Below are 21,468 nucleotides of genomic sequence, written 5' to 3'. Positions count from 1 at the left end.
TGTGTCAAACTAAATGCACATAGAGTTTCTGCTCGTCACCCTTTTTTAGATCACCATTTCACCACAGAGTTAGAAGAAAAAATGTGAAATATAAAACATTTTGATTACTTCTTTATTTTAAAGTCAGAGATTGAGAAATCTTTTCAATTCAAATACACTCATCGCCTATTCATTTTTAATTATGAAACAATTGTATTTTACATGTATAAATTGTGGTTGATGGGTTCAATTAAAAAAATATGTAAATAACATTAAAACTGTAGCTGTCACAGGCAGCCTGGACCACGGATATTTGCTTTAATTCTTCAGTCGTCTTTATGAGTGATCTCCAAAAGCCATGAAACTACACGAGGTGTTTTGTTATTTTTTTTAAATGAAAATCTAATTGAACTCACCTCTGTGGTGAGTGTCCTAAGATGTGGCAGTTGGATGAAAAATGTCTGTAGCTTATGTAGAAAAACCAAATGATGTCAAGCTTGGTTGTAAAGGTTGGTTGTTGAGAGGGTGCGCTCACTGTGCGTCAATTGTCAGGTACTGAACATAACTTACCAACCAGATATTTTGTGAACGGAGCTGTCAGTTTTGTGGAGGTCGAGCAAGGGACTCGGAGTTCCTCTGTTGCTCATATTGCGACTCTCAGAGCAGACTCGTGAAGGATTAAGTTTCTGTGTGTTTTGTGGCGGGGATGCTTCTGCTGAACAATGAGTCTGTAGACTGAACCGAGCCTGTGTCACATATGTTAACAGTGGAAATGTGGGGACGGCGTATGCACTGTGGGGTGGACAGCTGTGAGCAAAGGACACGACTGCAGTGTCTGCTGTGTGTCTCGTTGTGACAGTTGTGGAAACCACCGTGCAGGGCAGGTTTCACTTGTTTGCTTTGGTGAAGCTTTACTCGTGTTGAGGAGAAGTTTCCGTGTGTCGCTGTCCACTCCCCGCGGTGCTGAAATGCTGCAGGACAGCAACTCAGAAAGAGGGCAGATAAGTAATAGCAAAAGAACACCCGTTCATTAACTGGCAAAGTCTGTGTAGAAACTTAAATACTACCAGCAACACTTCAGCTTGTATTAAGCTAATTTCATGAATGAAAGTGCCTGAAATCAGAGGTTACAGTTTGGACTTTTTTATTTGTTTATTTTTGTCAAGGTTATAAATGACCATTTAAGAGGAAAACAATCAACTAGTGTTTCTTTTAAATTATCTTTTTTCCCCGAGAATTGAAAATAGTTGTTTCCACATCAAGTGAAGAAAATGCCAAGTTAAAACTCGACACACGAAGGTGAAGGTGAGAAGGCACCACTGTCACAGAGGGCTTAAAGACTGATACGTGGCTTTGCGCTGTCAAAGTGGAAGGGTGGAATAGTGTGTGTGTGTTATTGGGGTCAGCAAATTCTTAAAATGACGAGAGAGGGTGGCTGTGTATAAGAGTGTTGAGAGGAGGGGGCAGAAACTTGAACGTAAGAAAAGCTTTAGGTGTAATGGAGGTGATGAGTGTGTGTGTATATATGTGTCTGTGTGATAGTCCATCGATACTGAGGCCTAAATAAACTTTAGTTTTCAAAAACAAAAAAACTTGAATTAGAAAGCAATAGCTGGCATATTGTTTATGATGCTACCATAAGTTGTAAGAACAAAAACAAAAAAAGAACCTGCCTTAGTTTGAATGTTTTTTTTAATTGAAATATCCTGAAATAACGCAACGTCACGCATGTTAAAATTAAAAAAAAAAAATGTAAAAGCTGATAGTCTGTGTCCGTGTGTGCTCTGAGTGTGTGAGGTCATGTTTACACTCTTACACACATGTGAACAGGTTTGAACAGCTAAATGTGTGCATGAATTAATTTTGTCTCTTGCTTACAGCTGTCGGGTTGCGAGGACACCACCGTGATGTGACGATGGAATCTAAACACGTCCAATTGGAGTATGCATTTAAAGACAATATGAGTTTCATTGTTTCCCCTGTTACCAAACAAATAGACTTTGACTAATTGTGTTTCACAGAAAAAAAATAATTGTGTATCTATTGTTTTTTCAATGGGAGATTATCGAGAAAATATTCGGGTTCAAATCAAGGTACTTAAAGCCTACCAGTGAATGTAGCCTAAAACCTTATTTTCAAATTGTTATCTGGCTGTGAAAAGTTTCCAGTTTACAAATCTGTGTCATGTTCTCTATCTTTTCACAGTTATTATGTACAGTGTACATTCAGTTATTTCTGTGTAGGCTACATGTAGTTATGTTGCAATCACTCAGATACAATGAATGCAGATAGTGTTATATCTTCTGAAACTGTGACACAACTTGCAGCTCCTTCTTCTCGGTGTTACGGCGACTTCGATCTCACCACTTGTGTCAAACATTGCGAGCGGATGCATCATGACTTTCAACATGTAGACGCATTTTCATACTCTTATCTCTCTGCTGAGTACATGATAGGCTCTACTTTGAGCTACAGTGATTTGGTCTGCCATCATTCCATGTTTTGTTTGCCTGTGTGAGGGAAAGACGGGGAGCATGGCGGCAGATCGAATGTGCTGGAGAGTAAAAAAAAAAAAATACTGTGGCAAATAGCCTTTCTGGGTCGGAGAGAGGGAAACAGAGAGCAGATTCTGCTGAGGAGAAAGTCGTGACAGTTGCCTGTGGTGAGACATCCGCTGTCTGTAAACACGACTGGCTTGCTCGTGTGCGTGGACATTTAAAAACTGAGAAATAAAGCAACGGAAATTTACAAGCCTGTCTCAATGTTTATGTAACACAACACACACATCACATGTCTTCCACCCTGCCCAATGTTTTGGATAGGGGACTTACTACTACTTTCTAATATCGCGAGAGTGGGGAAAAGAGAAAGCTTTGCTGGGGATTGTAGTTTCTTTTTTTGTTGTTGTTGTTGGGAAAGTCCTTAATTGCATGTTGCTGCAGAGGCAGGTGTGGAAGTGCTTTCTGGCACAATTATGCGAATGTAGGCGCCATGATGCCTTGATGCACCTGTTTTCACCTGTTTTTTTATGAGTTATCAGCAGTGTGATGCAGACGGAATACCTAAAATAGACGGATGACTCATGCCTAGCTAGGAGCAGACTGACCTCACTGACTGGCGTAACTTTAGCCAATGAATTGTCTCGGAACGCTCTCTATTGGGCGGGACGACGCACACATTCCTCACCAATGAGAGCATCATTTCATTCATGAAGTGGTATGGGCAGTTTTTTTCTTTTTTTCCCTAAAGCGTGGGTTTGGAGGGTTTCATAATTCTCACTGAAACCGTCAAACCTGTTCTGGGAAGAACCAATGACAGACTCCGGATGGGAGCTGCCGTAATGTTTCTCCAATCGCTCCTCACCCCGGTCTCCCTTTGTCCCTCCCTAGTTCATACAGAAAATCGAATGAATGGGGGAAGCTCTGCATTTGATTGACATTGAAATGCGCCTACTGGCTGGCTGGATCAGCCGAGAGATGGCTACTGCAGCCAGTGAGGAGCAGAGGTGGGCGGTGCACTTTAAATCAGGCTAGACAAGTGTTGGGGGAGTGTGTGTGATGCTACAACCTCCTTATAAAGGGACTCTCTCTCACGTTGTGGCTTGGAAATTAGAGCACATTGCCTAAAATTGAGGTCTCCACATACACACTCTCATACACGCCGAGTCACCGAGAGCCGCTGCCATGAACCGGATGAACGCTGAGGAAATGATCCGCAGGGCCGAGACGCCTCTCTTCTGGGTCGGTGCGTTGGCTGTGGCCTCCCTGGCGCTGTGGCTGCTCTACAAGCTGTTCTTGGGCTTCAGGATCTGGGTCTTGGGAAATGGTGGGCTGCTCTCCCCGAAGCTGGGCAAATGGGCAGGTGAGTTGGGTTTCATCAATTTTCATGCCCCTTATATTACACGACGGTCACGAAAGGGGCAGCTCGAAGGTAGGCAGGTGGACTCGACGTGCACACACCAGAACGAGGTTATTGGGCTCAAACTTCACTTCTGGCAGTAGAGCTGCATTCTGTTGCGATTTTGTGTCTTAATTCAAGGGAAGGTTTGTGTTGCGTAACAGGCGCAGGTAAGGAGCTGATTGATTGACAAGATGGTCTTTACTAGCTCAAATGATAATATTTTCCCCTCCTCGCGTCAAACATAGCACAGTGTGCTGCCAAGGGCTCCAATCAGCGTTTCACCCACATTTGGAGCGGTACGGGGATGCCCCACATTGGTGAGCCAGGAGCCAAATTGCGCAGGCTATGCGCACTTTTCAGAGAGCTGTTTTATGTGGGTGAGCTCTCAGCCCGAGCACTACTGAACCACAATAGCTTATTCGCTTGGTGTAGGACAAATGCATAATGCTTAACCGAAACGTGATCCACATCTTGATCATTTAAAAAGCTTTCAATCCACACGTGTCACACTGGAGTAGTCTTTCAATCATTCTGACACGTGTTTTCAATACTTTGTAGCTATAATTTTATCTTTTAGTGGTGTTGTCTAATACTTTTATGCCGTTAGTTTATTTATCTTTTTTTCTCTCACTTTATCTTGCCAAGTTAAAGTCGCCCAACATATAGTTTGTTAAGATTAGAATAGCACGATTTAGATTTGACTACAAAATGTACTTTTTTCAACGTGCTGGGCCAACTGGAAGAAATTTTGCGATCACGCCAAAGTATTGAGGTTTGGTGGAGACTAGTCTCATAGGAACCGCCATGCCTGCCATGGCTTGACCCACTTCTACGGTCTCCTGTTTGGAGAAGAATGCTGCGTCTGAAGTCTCTTGCTGCGCATTTTGCCTGGCGCTCTCTCCTTCACATCGGGATAGGCCGACCTCCTTTTTTTTTTTTTTTTTTTTTTGCTGTCATATAACAAAAAGCGGATGATGTGAGTGCTTTTTAATTAGACGTTTTTTTTTTCTGCAAACCGTGACGCACTTCACTTCCAAATCGCCATTTCTCTTTAGTATAACGGATGTTTGATTGATGCCCTGTGCGCCTTAGGGGGTGGGGGTGGGGGGGGGGGGGGTGAAATGCATGACGCAAAGGTAGGGCGCCTTTAGGAATGACTAATGCACTTTTTTTTTCTAGTGGTTCTGATGGAACATGCGGAGGAATGCCGGTGCATTCCGACGAGTCATGTGCTTGTTCATCGTCATCCATTGGTCATGTAGAAATGTTGATCACCAGCCCCCAGCAGATCGTCATAGAGCACCAAGTCCTTACAAAGGGGGCTCTTCTCTGCACTCTACACTAAAAATGATTCCTTATCCTTGTGCACCAGCAGAGACAGTTTTTGGTGCATCAAGTATGACTCAGATGTAACGCTTGCAACGTGAAGGGCTCTAAACTAATAGTTTTGAATGTGAATGTCAAATTCTCTTTTGATTAATCAGTGTTTGTCAGAAACCATTTCCCAACTTTTCCACACCGCCACATGTGTTCTTTGTGCACCCTTTTCTAACGTGAACTCGCGTGCCACTCCCTGAAACCCGTCGCTGCCACCAGTCTGACAAGACTGACGTTCGTTTCAAATCACAGCGGTTGGGTGAAGGCAGGAGGTGAACGGGTGAGTAAGTGTTGTAGAGTTGGGGTGTAGATCTCCTCAGCAGGTTCAACCAGATGTGCCGGTGGAGCCGGTTTAGGTGGTGGTGAAATTTAATTGAACTATTCTCTCGTTAAGTACAGAGACTCCTCGCATTTCACTTTACCACCGAGGCACCTGTTGCAACAAGTTCTACTTGTTTAAACCGCCTGTAATGATCCGTAATTTTTAAGTACAAGAGTGTAACATGTTCAGGGTCCTCTGGGGATTGAACATAAAGCTTTTTTTTTCTCTAGAGGTCAGAATTGATGGATTTTTGTCATGACCTTGTAGGCTATTTATTCAATGAACAGTTTATTTGCGCAGAAAAATGTTTTACCAAAATTGATAAGCTTAGAGTTGACCAACAGTGGCATTTGTTGTGGTAGCTGTGAAAATGTCCTTTATTCAACTTTTTAATGCAAAGTTCTCGGTGATTGCATAAGGATATGCAGTATTAACAGCTATGGTTTAATTTCAGTCACAGTTTATTGACAGGATTGTTCTCGAAGAAAAAGATACTTGATGACTTGGCTGCCATAGTAACACGTCCTGGTCACGCAGGTGTGAGGGTGTGCAGGTGGTTGATTAGTTTGCCCTGCAACATTTAAAAGTGAATCAGATGAGATCTGAAACCTCCTGGCTTTTATTTTATTTTATTTTTTTTAAAGGTGCAACAGTGTTCAGGTTTGTACTTGATGTTGTTTGATTTGAGGAAATGTCTTAGTCTGTCATCGCTGCTGATCTCTGTGCTGAGATGAGGCTCTGCAGGTCTCGCATGCAGAGGATTTCTCAGGAGCTCCAATGACTACTCCTCTTTATTAGCGGACGGGACTCCTGGTGGTGAAGCAGGAACACTACAGCATGAGTCAAAACGGCTTCCCCAGCTTCCCCAGCTGCACTGCTTGCACTATCCCCCTCCCCACTCCACATACCTCCTACCAGCTCAGACAATATCTGCAGCTCAGTTTTATTCCCTTCTTATTCTTTTTCTTATTATTATTCGTGCCCAAATAAATGAAAGTTCTAAGCAGGAAATCCTTTTTAACTCGATGTACAATTTTGATTGTTTTTCCTGCAGATTTCTGAGTGACTGGAGTGTTGAGGTTTAATGTCTTACTGTCAAAAGGATGTTTGCCCTTGAGTCTTTTTTTTTATTATTTTTTTTATTTAAAATATGTTTTTAATTCTATACAAGGCCTAAAAAGTAGATGTTTTGTAAGGCAATGTCTAAAAGTGCTTTCATAAGGCAATGTTCTCCATTTTCTCCTCCCTGCTTCCTCCCCCAGTTTGAGCCCCCAGCATACCATATTATGGAAGAGAGCCTGTGTCTGTTCGGTTGTGTGTTTGTAAAACTCCATTATAGGGTGATTTCGACCAAAGGGAGTTGTGTTTTGTTTTTTAGATGCATCTTGGAAGAGTCCCCCTTCCTCTTCCCTTTGACATTTGTTTATTGAGGAAAAATGGTGTGATTATATAAGGATGCAGCCATTTATCAGTGCAGCATATAAGTAAAAAAAAAAGCTGGGGTCAGCACTTATGCAAGAATTTAGAGTTGGATGAGGTGTAAGGAATCACATTCCAGTTTAGCAACCTCAAGCTTCAGGGACATCAATGTTACAGGGAAGGGATTATAATTGTCAGAAAAATCTTGTAGGTTTTTATGAATTGGTATTAGGTTTCATTCTTGGTAGGGAAGATGCATACATGTGAATGAAATGTATCTCTCTGTGTGCCTCAAATGAAGCAGGGTCTCTACTTCATCCTTGTGAATGTGCTTCCCCCTAGTGCCTTGCGTGTCTTCTGGGCGGAGAGAAAGAACATAACTGTTCATGTGATGAACACGCTCTATCACACGTGCCAGAGCCAAGGATGCTGGGTAAAAAAAAAAAAAAAAGTGAGAGTAAAAGATCCTCTTCTTTTCCTTCACTTCAATTACTCCCTATCACCACACACCAAAATCCAGCAAGTATTTTTTTTTTTGTGGGAAATGTCTTTTTTCTTTAAGTGTCTGGTCAATCACACTGAGCATTATTTATTCATTTTTTGAACCCATATGGTTTATTGATTTCAATTTTCCATTAATAAATTAATTATTTTTCTAATGAAATGACAAATATCTGTCCTGTTTCATGAAAGCTAAAGTGGCCTCTTGAATTTGCAATCAACAGTCAGATACACAAGTTTATCATCAAATATATCATAAGAAGCATATCACCATTAAAAAAAACTGCAAGGTAATTATTTATTATTATGAACTGGCACATTTTAACTGATTACAAGAAATGTTCTATCAATCAGCATTTTAGCTCTGAAATTTAAAGCCATTGTTCTGACAAAGGAGCTTAAATTCCTCTGAAAATAAAGGTAAAATGAAGAGAAGTTCTTTGTCAGACTGATCCGCCTATAAAATGCTGCATACTATTACTAGTTGTAGCAGATGTACCCTTTAAAAAAAATACTTTGTCACATTGAGTCCTCTCCAGGCACCCTGAAATGGTCCGTCGATGGTAAAAATGTTCAGATTGTACAACAAAGGTGAGGGCATCAAGTGCAGGAATGAGGTCGCTGCTCAATCACGTTGTGGAAACGCACAATACTGGATTGTTGGCATATTTCGAGTCAATGGTATACAGCCTTCTGTAAAGTGATACCACAGAACATGCCAGAAAAGCTGTTTGTTTAGTTGAGAGGTATTAGACGTCAGTCTTTCGAGGATGTTCTCAAACAGAGGAATGTATTGTATTCAAGTAAAGTTGCCTAACCGAACTTCAGTTATGGAACTGTTGCACAACTAACTGACATACGTTTTCAGTTTTAGTTTTGTCTGTTTAAGAAGTATAGTTAAATTTACCAACTGGACTAGATTTGTAAAGGGACTCGTACGCATCATATACAGCAGGGCTACCCAAATCCGGTCCTCGAGGGCCGATGTCCTGCAGGTTTCAGATGTTTCCCTGCTTCAACACAGCTGATTCAGATGAAATGGAGCTCTTCAAAAGGTTGTTAAACCAGCTGATGAAGCATCGATCTGAATCAGGTGTGATGGAGCAGGGAAACATCCAAAACCTGCAGGACGTCGGCCCTCGAGGACCGGATTTGGGTAGCCCTGATATACAGTATATCCACCAGTATGTGTTTTTCTGCTCAAAACTCGCTCTGTTCCAGGTTAAAAGTTGTGGCAAAAGAAATTGAGTTGTTTTTTTTTTGTTTTGTTTTTTTTATATTAAACGAGGAATGTGACTACAGAAGTGAGGGTGGGGAAACGGGGCTATTTTTTGCTCTCTAAACGGATTGAGATTCTATCTTGAGCAGTTCTGAAGTCTTTTTCACTCCTTTCTCTCACCCTCCCTCACTTCATCCCTATGGCCTAATTGAGCTTTTTTTTTTGTCAACTTTTGCATCAACACTGTGACTTAATCTCTTGCTTTTTAAAGCAACATATTTGTGCACGTTTGAATGTGGAAGGTGGTGGACGGAGTGTGTGTATTCTGTCTATTCTGAGTCTCTTTGGATCTTCTTCTGCATACATGCATCTTTTTTTTTTTTTTAGTAGGAGGGGCTGCTTGTTGATAGGAGAGTTTGGGGTGCGACAGATTACATAACAGTAAGGAGAGTGGGCCATACAAGGACTGCAGTTTCTCCTCACTAAGAATCTTAATGGTGGGGGGGGCTTGTTGGGGAGTTTTTGCACTCATGCTTTAACATAAGTGCTGATTCTCAAACATGCCCTTTCATGCGGTCTACATCAATCCAAATTCTTTGTTTTGTTCCTCTTCCACTGCTGATCAAATCCTGTTTTATTTCTCGCTCTCTTGGCCTGCAGTGCTCATGCTAGCATCAGGGCTTTTAGTGGAGGTTTAGGGATTCAGCAGCATCCTGGGCATCGTGGCAGTGATGGTGGGGAATCTTGTTGGTATTCAGGTGTTGCAGCAGGCAGCTCCCAGACGAGGCAGTGCAGGCGCTGCTATTTTTACTCCTCTTGCTGCTTTTTTTAGACCCTCGGAATAGTGAGCAGGCAGCAGCAGGGGCTGCTCCACTGCTGAGGAGGGAGGGAAACAGAAAAGGCTGGGGGATGTCAATACCTTTGACAGTGTTGTGCAGCATGAAGCTTAGCTGAGCTGCAGTGCAAACGCGCCCCCGTCAGGATGCCTCAAAGCCAGCAATGGTGGACCAGTTTCTCAGAGGTGTGGGCAATGGGAGGGAACGGGGTTCAGAGCTGTGTTGGTATATGAATAAGACACTGCAGTACACACACTGCTCTCCAGTGCCCCATCAACACACATTCACTCTGTTGGCGTCATTGCTGCTGTCACTCACGTGCTTGCTTGCGTATCCCTTCTGTGTTGCGTTAGAGCTTTGTGTCACTGATGTAACACACTGCTCACGAGGGGAATTATGTCCTTCTAGCCGCACTGTGATATAGTGTGTGTGCGCGAGTTGGACAAGGATGAACATTTATTTAGTTTTTTTTTTTTTAATTTTACATGTACTTTTTCAACATTTTGACTACATAATTTCTTTTTACATTGTCATATTCTGAAATAGCTTAAGCCTGACAATGCACCCCTCCATTAGTTACAAGACAATGTTTGAGAAAATGTTTTTATATATATATATATATATGACAAAATATGTATATGATATTATAGGAAAGAGGAATGCAGCCACTCATAAGTACAACACGTCGTGGGGAAAAGTTGAATTGAAAGTGTCCTTAGAGAAATAAGGTGCAGTTTTTATTCTGAGGTGGTTGAACTACAGTCATTTCCAAAACATCCAAATTCCCCTCTACATACATCATATTTGCCTTGATCGTAATTCTGTTGCACTGCTGAATTAGTTCAGATTTCTTTTTTTACTAAAACTGTCCCAAGGTAGAAGGTGAGAGGGAGTCTTAGAATTGACAGCGCAGCCCAGTCTCACCAGAAAATGTGCAGTGTAAATATTTCCACTTGCCCAAAATGTAGTAAAGTTGCTTTCCATGGTTGTAAATCGTGAGATTAAATCTCCAGGTTATTTGTTTTATTTTTTTTTAAGCGAGCTCATGCAGTGAAAAAATATAAAAATGTGAGCCTCAGTGGGCATGAGCTACATAACAATGTAGATTTTCACAAATAATGGTCTGTGTATTGTAGCTTGCAGAACAAAGATGCACTTATTCTAAAATTTTGCAGGTGATGGAGCCGTAGAAAAGTAAGAAATTGTGACTCGGAGGAAAGTAAAACAAAGAATGGAGGGAGAACCTTTTTTTTTGTTTGTTTTTTGTTTATAGTTATGATTGTTGCAAATATTGTGCAGTTCCAGCCATCTAATCTAAAGTGATCCTCACAGGTCCAGGATTGGTGTCTTCAGACTTTCTTACAGGCATTTGTGGCCAAGTGAGCACTAGCAATGTGTGCAAAGTGATGTCTTTCTGACACTGCAACATTTTGGGCTGTGGACCGTCGCAGCTTTCTCGAGATTTGGCAGCGTGATTAAAGATCGACATCCATGTTATCATTCTTATAGATAGATGGCCTTTTCGATCATGTTTTTATTTGACTTGCTGTTAATAACTTGATCAAAGGAATCTTTTTATTTGAACTTCTTGAAGACGTTTCACCTTCTTGAAAATGTCTCTAAACCAGTTCTAAACAAACTGGTTTAAGACTGAAGAAGCCTTTCGGATGAGAGGTGAAATGTCTTTAAGAAACAAAAAAAAGAAGTCCAGCTTCCCTTATTCAAGATCTTAGCATTACCATGACTGAGATGGAAATGAGTGACTGAGAATTTATACCAACCACTTGATGCATGAACTGAAAGAATGTTTCTACACAGACAAAACTGGTGCTTTATCTCCCCCAACTGAAATGACACAAACCTTCAAGGTGGAGGGTTATCCATTTTTAAAAAAAGGGGGTGGGGTGTATTAATTGCATTCTTAAAGTGGTGGCACGTAGCACACATGAACACCTGCATCTCAAGTTCAAAAGGTGATCCTGTACTTAACTTTAAAGCGCACTCAGTGATGCATTCTTGCACTACTGTACCCTAAAGTCTAAACAGAGGCTGTACGTGCATTTTGGTGCATTCTTTTTGCATTCCAAGCTGCAGGTGCATTTTTCTGCTCTTGAAACTCAGTCATGCCTGCAAATGACATGCACCCTGACAGCCTTTTTGGGGAATTTGTTGTTCTGTTGGAGCGTAATGTGCTTGATCCACTGAGGCTTTTAGTTGGATTTCATTGCTTGTCATTTTGTTCCTTGAAGTTATCTATTATTAAGAGTCATGGAAGGTGACTCTTAATAATGAATATCAGTCAGTGCTTTTCTTTCTTTTTATACAAGGTATTGGCGTACACGCTTCCTTTCCGTCTCCTCCATTAATTTCCAGTTTTGTTTTGGTTTCTTTTTCCTTCATCATATGCAATATGGATGCTGTAGTTTATAAAATAAAATAAGCCTTAGCCACCTCATGTTGATTTTGGGGGGGGTTCGTCTCCACCCCAGCCATTTTGCTTTGCACCAACTGTAGCCTCTCCCTACCTCTGTTTTTTTTTTTTCCCCCTCACCTTCATCTGCAGCAAGAGCCTGATTTGGTACAGCCCGTGCCCATTGAGGCTTTTCTGCCACGGAGCATTTCATTCTTCACATGGGGGAGGTTTAAAAATAACCAGGGATTCTGCTCTTTTTCACTTTTGACTTTGTGCGATTGGCTCTCACTCCTCTCATTTACTCACGGTTTCTTTTTCCTCTCTCTTCTTCTCCATGATCTCCATTCTGTCATTCTCCTTCACTCTTTCATTCTCTTGCTTTGCTCCAGTTCTATTTTTAGCCACCCCCAGGATCCTCCCTACCCCACTTCACCCTCCTTTCTCCTGCTCCATGTTCGTCATCACCCCCTCCTCTCTGCATCCCCTCTCATCTTGTCTTTTTTCCCCTAGCTCTTTGCCAGAGAATGTCCTCTACCTCTATTAATCTTTCATTAAACCTTGCTCATATATTCATGATTCACAACTCACTCAATGCGTATGCATGTGTATTCGTGAGTATCTCCAGTCCTCCTGACCACTGCTGTACTCTTTCTTTTTTTTTTTTTTTGTATCTGTCTCCTATGTTAATTTCTCAACATCCCCTCTTTTGTTTCTGTTCATTCCTCTTTCCAGCTATCCTTTCTCCCCTCCATCAGTCAAACAGGGGCTGAGTTTTGATGGGCAGTGAGGGTTTAAAAATAGCCCCTCTTGCTTGACAAGGTGAAGAGAACTCTGAACACAGGAAGATCATCAGCTCCTTTGCCAGCTGCCTCGGTCTCCTCACGCTTCAGCCTCTTTTTACACAAAATCTTTCAACTGTTACCAAACTATCCTGCAGCTCTCTCGCTTACCAGCATTTTCTGTCCTCCACCTTTTCTCTAAACAACACAGCTGATTCAACCTAAAGGGTCAGATTTGTCCGTATATGTAAGTTAGTCAAGGCTGTATTCGATTGCAGGGAACAGTTGTTTTTAATAGCAGAAACGGCCCCAATGACCTATCAGTTGGAAGTGGGCTTTCTGAATCCTATACTTTATTATTCTTTAATCTATCCGATTGTTATCTTCACCTCCTGTAGAATTTGTCCTCTCTTTTGTCTTTGTAGCTCTTTCTTTGTAATTGTGCTGCTTTCTATATTACCTTGGGCTGTGTGTCTGCTTTAAAACCAAACTTAACACTCTCCCATGTACATGCATGCATTTGAATTAGATATTACTTGGCAAAGGAAAAATATGTCATTTTTAAGCTCAAAAGAGGCCTTCCTAAAGGCATGTGAGCTTTATTAGAGGGAGTGTCTGCAGACAGATTTGCTTTTACTGCACTGTAATTAACCTATGAAAGAGTCTGGCTTAACTCCACGTTGATTTACACTGACAGTTGCAAGTGGCCAAACCTGATATGAACATGCCATAACAATCTAAACAAAGATCTTATTTACAAGTATGGAGAACCTGAGCCAGAATGATTCAGTCGACAGTCTAACCTCATGAAATGGCATCAGCCACACTACATCTGCAAATAACTAAGTTTCCCCCAACGGAGGGGGATTTTAGTCAAAGAGTTCTTACAAACATTAACTTTTAGACTATTGACATTAATTTTCACCTGAGCACTACTGGGAATTTGTCAATATAACTTATACTAAGCTCTGTTTTCTTTTCCTCTTTCACTTTAGTTGTTACGGGAGCCACGGATGGAATCGGGAAATCCTATGCGGAGGAGGTGAGAATTCTGGGTCCTTATTTGATTTTTCTTCTTGGAAAATCTGAGTCATGCACATTTACACACATTCTATGTTCACACAAGCCACAGTAGGGGAGAGCTCTTAAAGGCCTGTCAACGTTCAAGAGAACTCACAAACATTTGCACACACTTGAACACAGAACTGCCAACGAGAGCACATACAGGCGTCGAAGCACACGTTGACTATGGGCTACCCTGCCACGTGTTTTACCCATACCAGTGTGAATGTGCTGGCGGAATGATAAGGCCACGTAGGGTCTTGGACTCATATCGTTGTTGTGAATGCTACGATGGGGCTAGATGCTAGACATTCAACAGGGCTAAATTGATCCTGTGTATCCATGCTGGATTGTTAAGTCATCTAAATGTAAAAACGAAAAGGAATTAAAAAAAATTCTGCTGTTAATAACCTGTTTTTTTTTTTTTGTTGTTGTTTTTTGTTTGTTTCTTTTGGTTTCTAGTTGGCCCGCCGAGGATTTGCTGTGATGCTGATCAGTCGCTCCCAAGACAAGCTGGATGACGTGGCCAGATCACTTGGTGAGTGGATATAAAAATGTGTCACTTTCCGAGGTATCATGGAGGCCTTTTTCGGTTTAAAAGCGCAGTGTGGGATGATGGGTCTTTTTTTTTTTTTTTTTTTTTTCTTTATGGACAAGGCGTGAGATGCAGCCTCCCAGTCTGTTAGCGGATCAGTTTTCCAGGTCTTAATTAAAGAGATTTGAGACACAGAGTTGGTATTTTATCAGAATTTACAAAAGAGGCAGAAAGCACACGATCATGTTGTTAAAGTAGTTGTTTGCCTAAAATCTTTTTTTTGACTCCTTTGCCTTTTTTATTCTATCAGAACTCTGGGATACTGCATGAATCTGAGAAAACGGGTTATGTTTTACTTCCTCTCTTTTCACATGAGGCAAGAGCCTGACTAAAGGAAACTCCTGCACCATCCGGTGCCTTTTGACATGTTTACTAGACAGACCAGAGTTTCCTCATTTAAGCCTCTAACATGCAGTGTTTTTCACTTCGCCATCCTGGCGAATCTCCACATTTTAGCTTCCATTGAATGGTGAGCGTGGCCCTCCATCCTTCTGTAAATGGTACCCCTCTCCACAACTCGCTGTCTTTCCATCTGTCTCTGACGTCTCCCACAGCGCAATTTCCCCTGTCGTGCTTGAAGTCCACGGAGGGGGCTGATGGGTAGTCACGAGCAGGGAGCAGTGTGCCAAACTCTGGCACTCCTCCCTCACGATTAGTCTGAGAAAACCGCCCTCCTTAGCATGTAACCTGGCAACCCATCCTGTCACACCTATAATTTCATTGTTGTGCATGTTTCCCCTCTTTTCTACACAGCTCTATCATTTGTCTCTTGATTGCATCTATCTGCACCCCCAAATTACTCCAATTTGACAACCTTGCACTCATTAAGTTCTTTGGCATGGATTCACAGAAGTTATGATCACAAACAATCTGAACTGCCTTTTGGCATAGCTTTCAGGGAGAATTTAACCCATGAGGCTCCTTTTTTTTTCCTTATCATTATTTTTAATATACACACCCCCACCTCTCATCCCTTATGTCCCCCCTTTTCTATTGTCTCATGTCTGAATAGAACACGCATTAACACTACTGGTCTTTACTGAGGTGCATCACAGCAATTTACCTCTTATAAATCCCTCTGCCACATATCTGTTAAGGGAGTCTTTGGACAATAGATTCTAATTGCAGCAAGCAAGTCAAACATGACTAAGTAGAAGGCCACTTGGCTTGTTTGTTGGCACATGGCGCCCTCTTCAGTTGTAGTCTGATAATGACCGGTTTCGTGCTTATTTTTTATTTAAATTAAATCAGGATTTTGAAACGGGAATGCTCCCTTTTGGGACCATGTAAGGGATTTGTGATGCATGGTGCGACATGCCTAAAAGTACAAATTACCTTAAACATCTTAAAGAATCGTTGTTCATTGCTTTGGGTGTTGTTGGAACACCATTTGTCCAGTGCAACTTTTAATTTCTGCTTTGATATTCGGCTCCTTTGCCGATTGTTTTATTAACAAACACTTGTTATTAGTGTTAAGTGTTTGTTAACACCCCACAACAGAGGAGCAGTATAAAGTGGAGACCAAGACCATCGCTGTTGACTTTGGCAAGACGGACATCTACCCCAAGATCGAGGCAGGGCTGGGTGGTCTAGAGATTGGAGTTCTTGGTAAGAGCTTGTTGTTGCCTTTTACATTTTCCAAACTGAATTTTACTCATAGGGGTCAAAGGGTGAGGTGACTTGCACATCTAGGATGGCCTTTATTTAGCTGATGGCTGATTTTACTCTTGGGGGTGTGACTTTACTTGTTGGCCTTGCCTAATTGTTTTCCAAATTGTACTGTACATGATGAGAAAATTAAAGGATGTCTTTTTCATCTATTTGAACAATCTTGCTTATTTAGATGCTTGAAATGATCTTTATTTATTTTTTATATATATACACTTCCACTGCAAATGTAGCCACATTGGGCATCTTGTTTTAGATCTGTGTTGCAGCAGTGCAGCTATCACTGAAGCACCTTGTAAATCTAACTTATTGATTAATGCTCTTCACCGGTGTTCTACTTGTTGAAGAATGTGCCCTTTCTCTTGAATAAATCTAAGCTTTAGAGACATTTCAGCAAATACTTTTGCCCTGACAACAGCTGGAGTTATGTTGTATGTTTACATACAATGTAAACATACAACCATACATGCCTGTATGTTTCCAGGTGTCGCCTACATGCATTTAGACTCAGGAGTTCACATTGTACTTTTCAGATGGACATTTAAGAGAACTCTTTGTTCTTTTTTTTTTTTTTTTATGACACCAGTTGTGCTCTTCTGGTTGCAAGGTGTGGCTGTGTCTTGTGTTAAGTAAATACCTTTCTCCAGCTTGTTTGCTTTTGCTGCCACCTTGTGGTAGTTATTTTGGATAGTTTGAGCTCATCAGCTCATGATGTGTTTGGGGGAAAAAAACAGTGGAGTAATTGTCTTTTGCTTCTATTTTAATTTGAACAGTTAACAATGTTGGTGTCTCCTACCCCTACCCTGAGTACTACCTCCATATTCCTGATTTGGATAATGTAAGTAATCCCTATATGGAGAGAGACTTTTAGTTGCTAATTGTTCTTTGTGACTCAGAGCATAGCCTCAACATAAAAACAATGGGTTTTTATTTAACTTCTTGGGGTGGAAGTCTGCTCTGTAATACATAAACCTATGATTATTCATGAGTGTTGCTGACCGGTGCTTCCTCTGTTTCAGTTCATCACAAATATGATCAACGTCAACATGACATCTGTGTGCCAGGTAAGTTTCGTCCATCGAGAAGGATTCTGCACACTTTCCTCTAAGTCCATCCAGCTTGGTGATTACAAGCTATATATTTGTATCACGCTACAAGTGTTTGTCAAAACCCTTTCCATGGCTGTCACTTCCCCACCTTTTGTTTTGTTGTCCTCCTATTTTTCCTTCTCTTTTGCTGTGCCTATCATGGTACCTGCAGTGTCTCAGCTGTTCCCAAAGCAACCATGGACTACACCAACACTGTCTGTACTCGCCACCCACGCAACTCTTTCTCTCTGCTGGTCTCTGCCCGTCTCCCTCTTGCTCTGCTACTTTTAGTCTTTTTGCCACCCCTTGTTTTATTTCATGAGTTGCCATTGTCTGTGTGCTGTTATAGATATGAACTGATCTTGTGATGTGATTTTCTTTTCGTGTCTCTTCTAGATGACCCGTCTTGTGTTGCCCAGAATGGCGAATAGGTGAGTTAAATGAGGTTTCCATGCTTTGCGACATGACTGCAGTCAGATTTCAGTGTGATGGATGATGGACTGTGGCACAGAGCTAAATAAAGGCACCTAACAATTAAGCTATGAAGAGAGGAAGAGTATTGCGGGGGGGAAATGCTGCATATATAAAGGCCACTCTTTTCATCGGGAAGTGGGACAAGAAATCCTCACCGAGCTTTTTCCATCACTGCATGTCTTTCCCCTCTCCTCCTTTGTACGCAATGCTGACAAGCTTTCAATTCACACAAAGTGCTCTTCCCACCCGATTGGCTGCTCTGCTCCCATGTGATACCTGCTGGCCAATAATGGCATAGGCACATTTGGTGCCGTGTGAGGATGGAGCATCTCCACTACATCACTGCAGCAACAGGCTGCCATGGCAACGCACACAAGCACTACCAGTGTGTGTGTAATATCACTTGTGTATTTGCCAGAGTGATAAATGTTTATAAACACAGAATTCCCACTGGTTTGGAAAAACCATTAAAGTTTTTGGATGTGAAGGGATAAAAATAAGAACTAAATGCATCACAAAATGCATTTATCCAGTGTTTTGATATCATTGTATGAGGGATGCCTTCTCATTCAGAAGTGTACAATGGGATTATGTTAACAATACTTTTTTTTTTTACTGTGGTATATTTCATGATATGCTGAAAACTCAAGTGTTGCTCTTTGCTCAAACAACAAAACTAAACTCTACAACCTCTTGATTCTGTTGTTGTTTTTGTTGTATTTTCTTTAGGTCGAAAGGCGTTATCCTCAACATCTCGTCTGCCAGCGGGATGTACCCTCTCCCTCTGCTCACACTCTATTCTTCAACCAAGGTACCTGTTTAGTCTGAGCTTGTGTCACTTATGAACAAGAATTCTTCCTGGAAACCGATCATTTTTAAGTTGTATTAGCATGGTGTCCTTTACTTTTATCCTGTCAACCCTCCAATTTAATCATTCTGTGTGTAGGCCTTCATGGATTTCTTCTCCCGGGGCCTTCAGGAGGAGTACAGGCGTCAGGGCGTCATCATCCAGGTGAGATTGATTGTCTGGTAAAAATTAATCCCACACCTCCACCATGCATAGGACTTTTCTCCCACTGTCTCACTTGTTTACAGTAAATTTGTCAAATGATCAAAGTTTATGATGCCAAATTGCTTGAGTCGGTTCCTCAGACTCGGTACAACGGTCTTTTATTTTTTTTTAGCTCAATCCGTTTATGTATTTATTTTTTGAGTGAGTGGACATTCTCTCCACATCTACTGTAAATTTGCTTTATGAGGACTAAAGGGAGCTACTTTTAAAACGGTCACACTGAGAATATGTTGTTCCAAATGAGACTTGGTGTTTTTTTTTTTTGTTTGTTTTTTTTAAACACTCTTTGATATTTACTCATGTGCCATCTTGTGGCTAGAGTGTGAAGTCATTTAAACTTAATTGTGTTTTTACTACGCAACACCAGACATTCCAACAATTTTCTTTTCTTTTTTTAAAAGCTCACCTTACATGTTCAAATTTTGTCTTTCTGTAGAGTGTGCTGCCCTTCTTCGTGGCCACCAAAATGACTCGTATCAGGAAGCCCACCCTGGATAAACCCACCCCAGAGCGCTATGTAGCAGCTGAACTCACCACCGTGGGTCTGCAGAGTCAGACCAATGGCTACTTCCCTCACGCCGTAATGGTAAGAAATGTGAAAACTTGGCAAAAATGTCTATTCTGTGCAGGAATGCGCTGAATAAACTTGAATTGCTTTCAGTAAAAAGAAGTCAAACTTGAGACTAAAATTCCCTCTTCAGTTGTTGATTTTGCTTTATTTGATACCCATTAAGGGCTTAATGAAATGTAAGTTTAAGTACCTACTATTCTAATGAAGAAATTTATGTTTTTGCACTTTCAGAGTTAAACTCCTGAAAGTAACAGTTTGAAATGTGTTGTTAACATAGTCAAGTCAACTTTATTGTCAAATCTGTATACGTACAGGACATACACAGGATTGAAATTACATTAGTTTCAGACTCAATAGTGCAGCAGTGATATTTAACTTAACACTTTAATACACAGCAAAAATAAACTATAGTAACTGGATAATACATATACGTACATAATCACCTATGTTACATTGTTTTTGATCAAAGGGTTGGGTGACCACCAAGCTGGTGCCGATCAGCATCGTTATCTTCCTGGGAGCTGCAATGAACCGCGTTCAGCGTACAGGATACCTAAATAGGAGGAAGCTGCGGGAGCAGAAGAATGGAGCAAGTTTGAAAAGTGAATAGGGGGACAGCTGAGGACTATGTAGGCAGCCACGTGTTTTGACCCATTGCAGTGTTTAGGAAAGAAAGAAATGTGTGCCATTAATCCTCCGGGGGTGGTCTAAGATGTAGTAACCTTTCGTGCCTTTCAGTAAATGTGTACATCGGAACACGTGTTTTAACTTGGGGAGAAATAGTCAGGAAGTCATATGATAAAGTTAAGTGCCAATATTGCCAAAGGGAGTCAGTTTGTTTTGTTTTTTTGGTCAGTGACACTGATGGTGGGAATAATACAGCAAGAGTGATGTGTTAACCCTGCTGTTGTAGGCAGTGGAAATGGTGATGGGCATCTATTCTTTTATATAGAATTATTTATTGTACATTTGTATGAACACATGAGCCAAAACCAGACCTTTTGAAATTAGCTTTGAACCTAGATCTGTTTATCAATTGGAGACCTTTAAAGATGGCTTCTTTTTTTTAAAATCATGCCAGTTTACTTGCATCTTTGAACTCCTCATATGCTGTCTCTTTCTTCCCCCTTTTTTTGGTAATGTATGTTTATAGTTTATTTAAAATGTCACATTTTGGTGGGATTGTGGTTTCATCTATTCTAACCCAAAGACTGTAGGGGGTCCATGAGTGCCTTCCTCGTGACACTATTGCTGCCAATGGTCAAATTCAGTGATGGAATATTTGGTTTGCCTTCTAATGACTGGATCTCATCAACCATTAATGAGAATTACTTTGTTGATCTGTTTTCTTTCTCCTAATCACAATGTCAGCCTTTGTGATCCTATTGGAGCACACACAAAAAAAAAGTGTTGCAAATCAGTTGGTTTTAATATCAAAATTGGAAGGTTATATCATCAGCTGTAGTTCCGCATCAACGAGACTAGTTTACATCCCGCTCGATAATCACTTTTTAAAATTAAATGGTGGAACTTTTGATTTTTAATTGTCATGTCTCAAGTCAATATCCCATATGTGGCCTGACCGGTGCCTTGACTAAATAGTTTTGTAAATGTTTTTCCTTTCTAGAGTCTTTTATATGCTTGGAAATAAGAATTTCCACATGTAAAATGCACTGTTTACATTTATTCTGCTGATCGCAACTTATGTTTTCTAGTCTTTGTTAATAAAACTTTTTGTCAAAATAATCTGTATGGTGCTTTCTGTGTTTGAACGCTATGAAGTAATAAGAAACTTTTCTCATGCACCAATTCGCATACAAACTCACACTGCTGCACAAGGCCTGTTATCGGCAGAAACTTGTGGTTCAAGTTGTTCCAAAGGACTCTTTGACGTGTGGAGGAACTGTGCAGTGATGTGTTAGACCTACGAGGAGTGGATTTTGTGTTTTGCCACGTGATTTACAGATTTGAAAATTAAAATCTGGCTTGAGTGACAAAAGATCCAAACTGTAGCTGAAATTCTCAAATATTTGCTATGAAAATATTGGCATTTACCAATTGTGACTACTTAAAGTCAAGAATTCATATTTTAGTTCGCCAAATGTCAGCAAAATGTTTTAGGATTATAGGTGTCTACCATGACGAATGGTCCCTATTGGAAATTAACTGCATGTGATTATATAATCACCTTAG

The 21,468-nt window shown here is 40.9% G+C and overlaps 1 protein-coding gene and 1 long non-coding RNA gene across 7 annotated transcripts in view; both read left to right on the top strand.

Annotated features, from left to right (window-relative positions):
• The window catches only part of LOC142384759 (uncharacterized), a 45,477-nt gene extending 42,765 nt beyond the window's left edge, over positions 1–2,712 (top strand). For all 5 annotated transcript variants that reach the window (XR_012770110.1, XR_012770107.1, XR_012770111.1 and 2 more), the window contains one exon: positions 1,860–2,712. This is a non-coding gene — a long non-coding RNA (uncharacterized LOC142384759). The remainder of the gene's footprint in view (positions 1–1,859) is intronic.
• An 843-nt stretch (positions 2,713–3,555) lies between these two features.
• Positions 3,556–20,404, top strand: hsd17b12a (hydroxysteroid (17-beta) dehydrogenase 12a). Of its 2 annotated transcripts, none has more exons than XM_075470439.1 (11): positions 3,556–3,840; positions 13,741–13,787; positions 14,270–14,345; positions 15,903–16,010; positions 16,844–16,908; positions 17,090–17,134; positions 17,555–17,589; positions 18,362–18,443; positions 18,579–18,644; positions 19,141–19,290; positions 19,745–20,404. In XM_075470439.1, exons 1-11 carry the CDS (start codon positions 3,663–3,665, stop codon positions 19,883–19,885), a joined length of 993 nt encoding a protein of 330 aa, XP_075326554.1. In that variant the 5' UTR covers positions 3,556–3,662; the 3' UTR covers positions 19,886–20,404. The 2 variants fall into 2 exon arrangements, with proteins under 2 accessions (XP_075326554.1, XP_075326555.1); XM_075470440.1 differs by lacking the exon at positions 3,556–3,840 and adding an exon at positions 7,339–7,430.
• Positions 20,405–21,468: the final 1,064 nt, after the last annotated feature.

The sequence above is a fragment of the Odontesthes bonariensis genome, chromosome 7 (assembly GCF_027942865.1).
Source record: "Odontesthes bonariensis isolate fOdoBon6 chromosome 7, fOdoBon6.hap1, whole genome shotgun sequence".
Classification (NCBI taxonomy): Eukaryota; Metazoa; Chordata; class Actinopteri; order Atheriniformes; family Atherinopsidae; genus Odontesthes; species Odontesthes bonariensis.
The sequence above is the reverse complement of the archived record's forward strand: the minus strand, read 5'-3'. Positions and strand labels throughout refer to the sequence as shown.

Bases quoted from the DNA above. Each gene is read 5' to 3' on its own strand.
- hsd17b12a (XM_075470439.1), top strand. From the start codon at position 3,663: ATGAACCGGATGAACGCTGAGGAAATGATCCGCAGGGCCGAGACGCCT. The intron at 16,011-16,843 runs GTAAGAGCTTGT...TAATTTGAACAG, and splicing joins TCTAGAGATTGGAGTTCTTG to TTAACAATGTTGGTGTCTCC. The intron at 16,909-17,089 runs GTAAGTAATCCC...CCTCTGTTTCAG, and splicing joins ATATTCCTGATTTGGATAAT to TTCATCACAAATATGATCAA.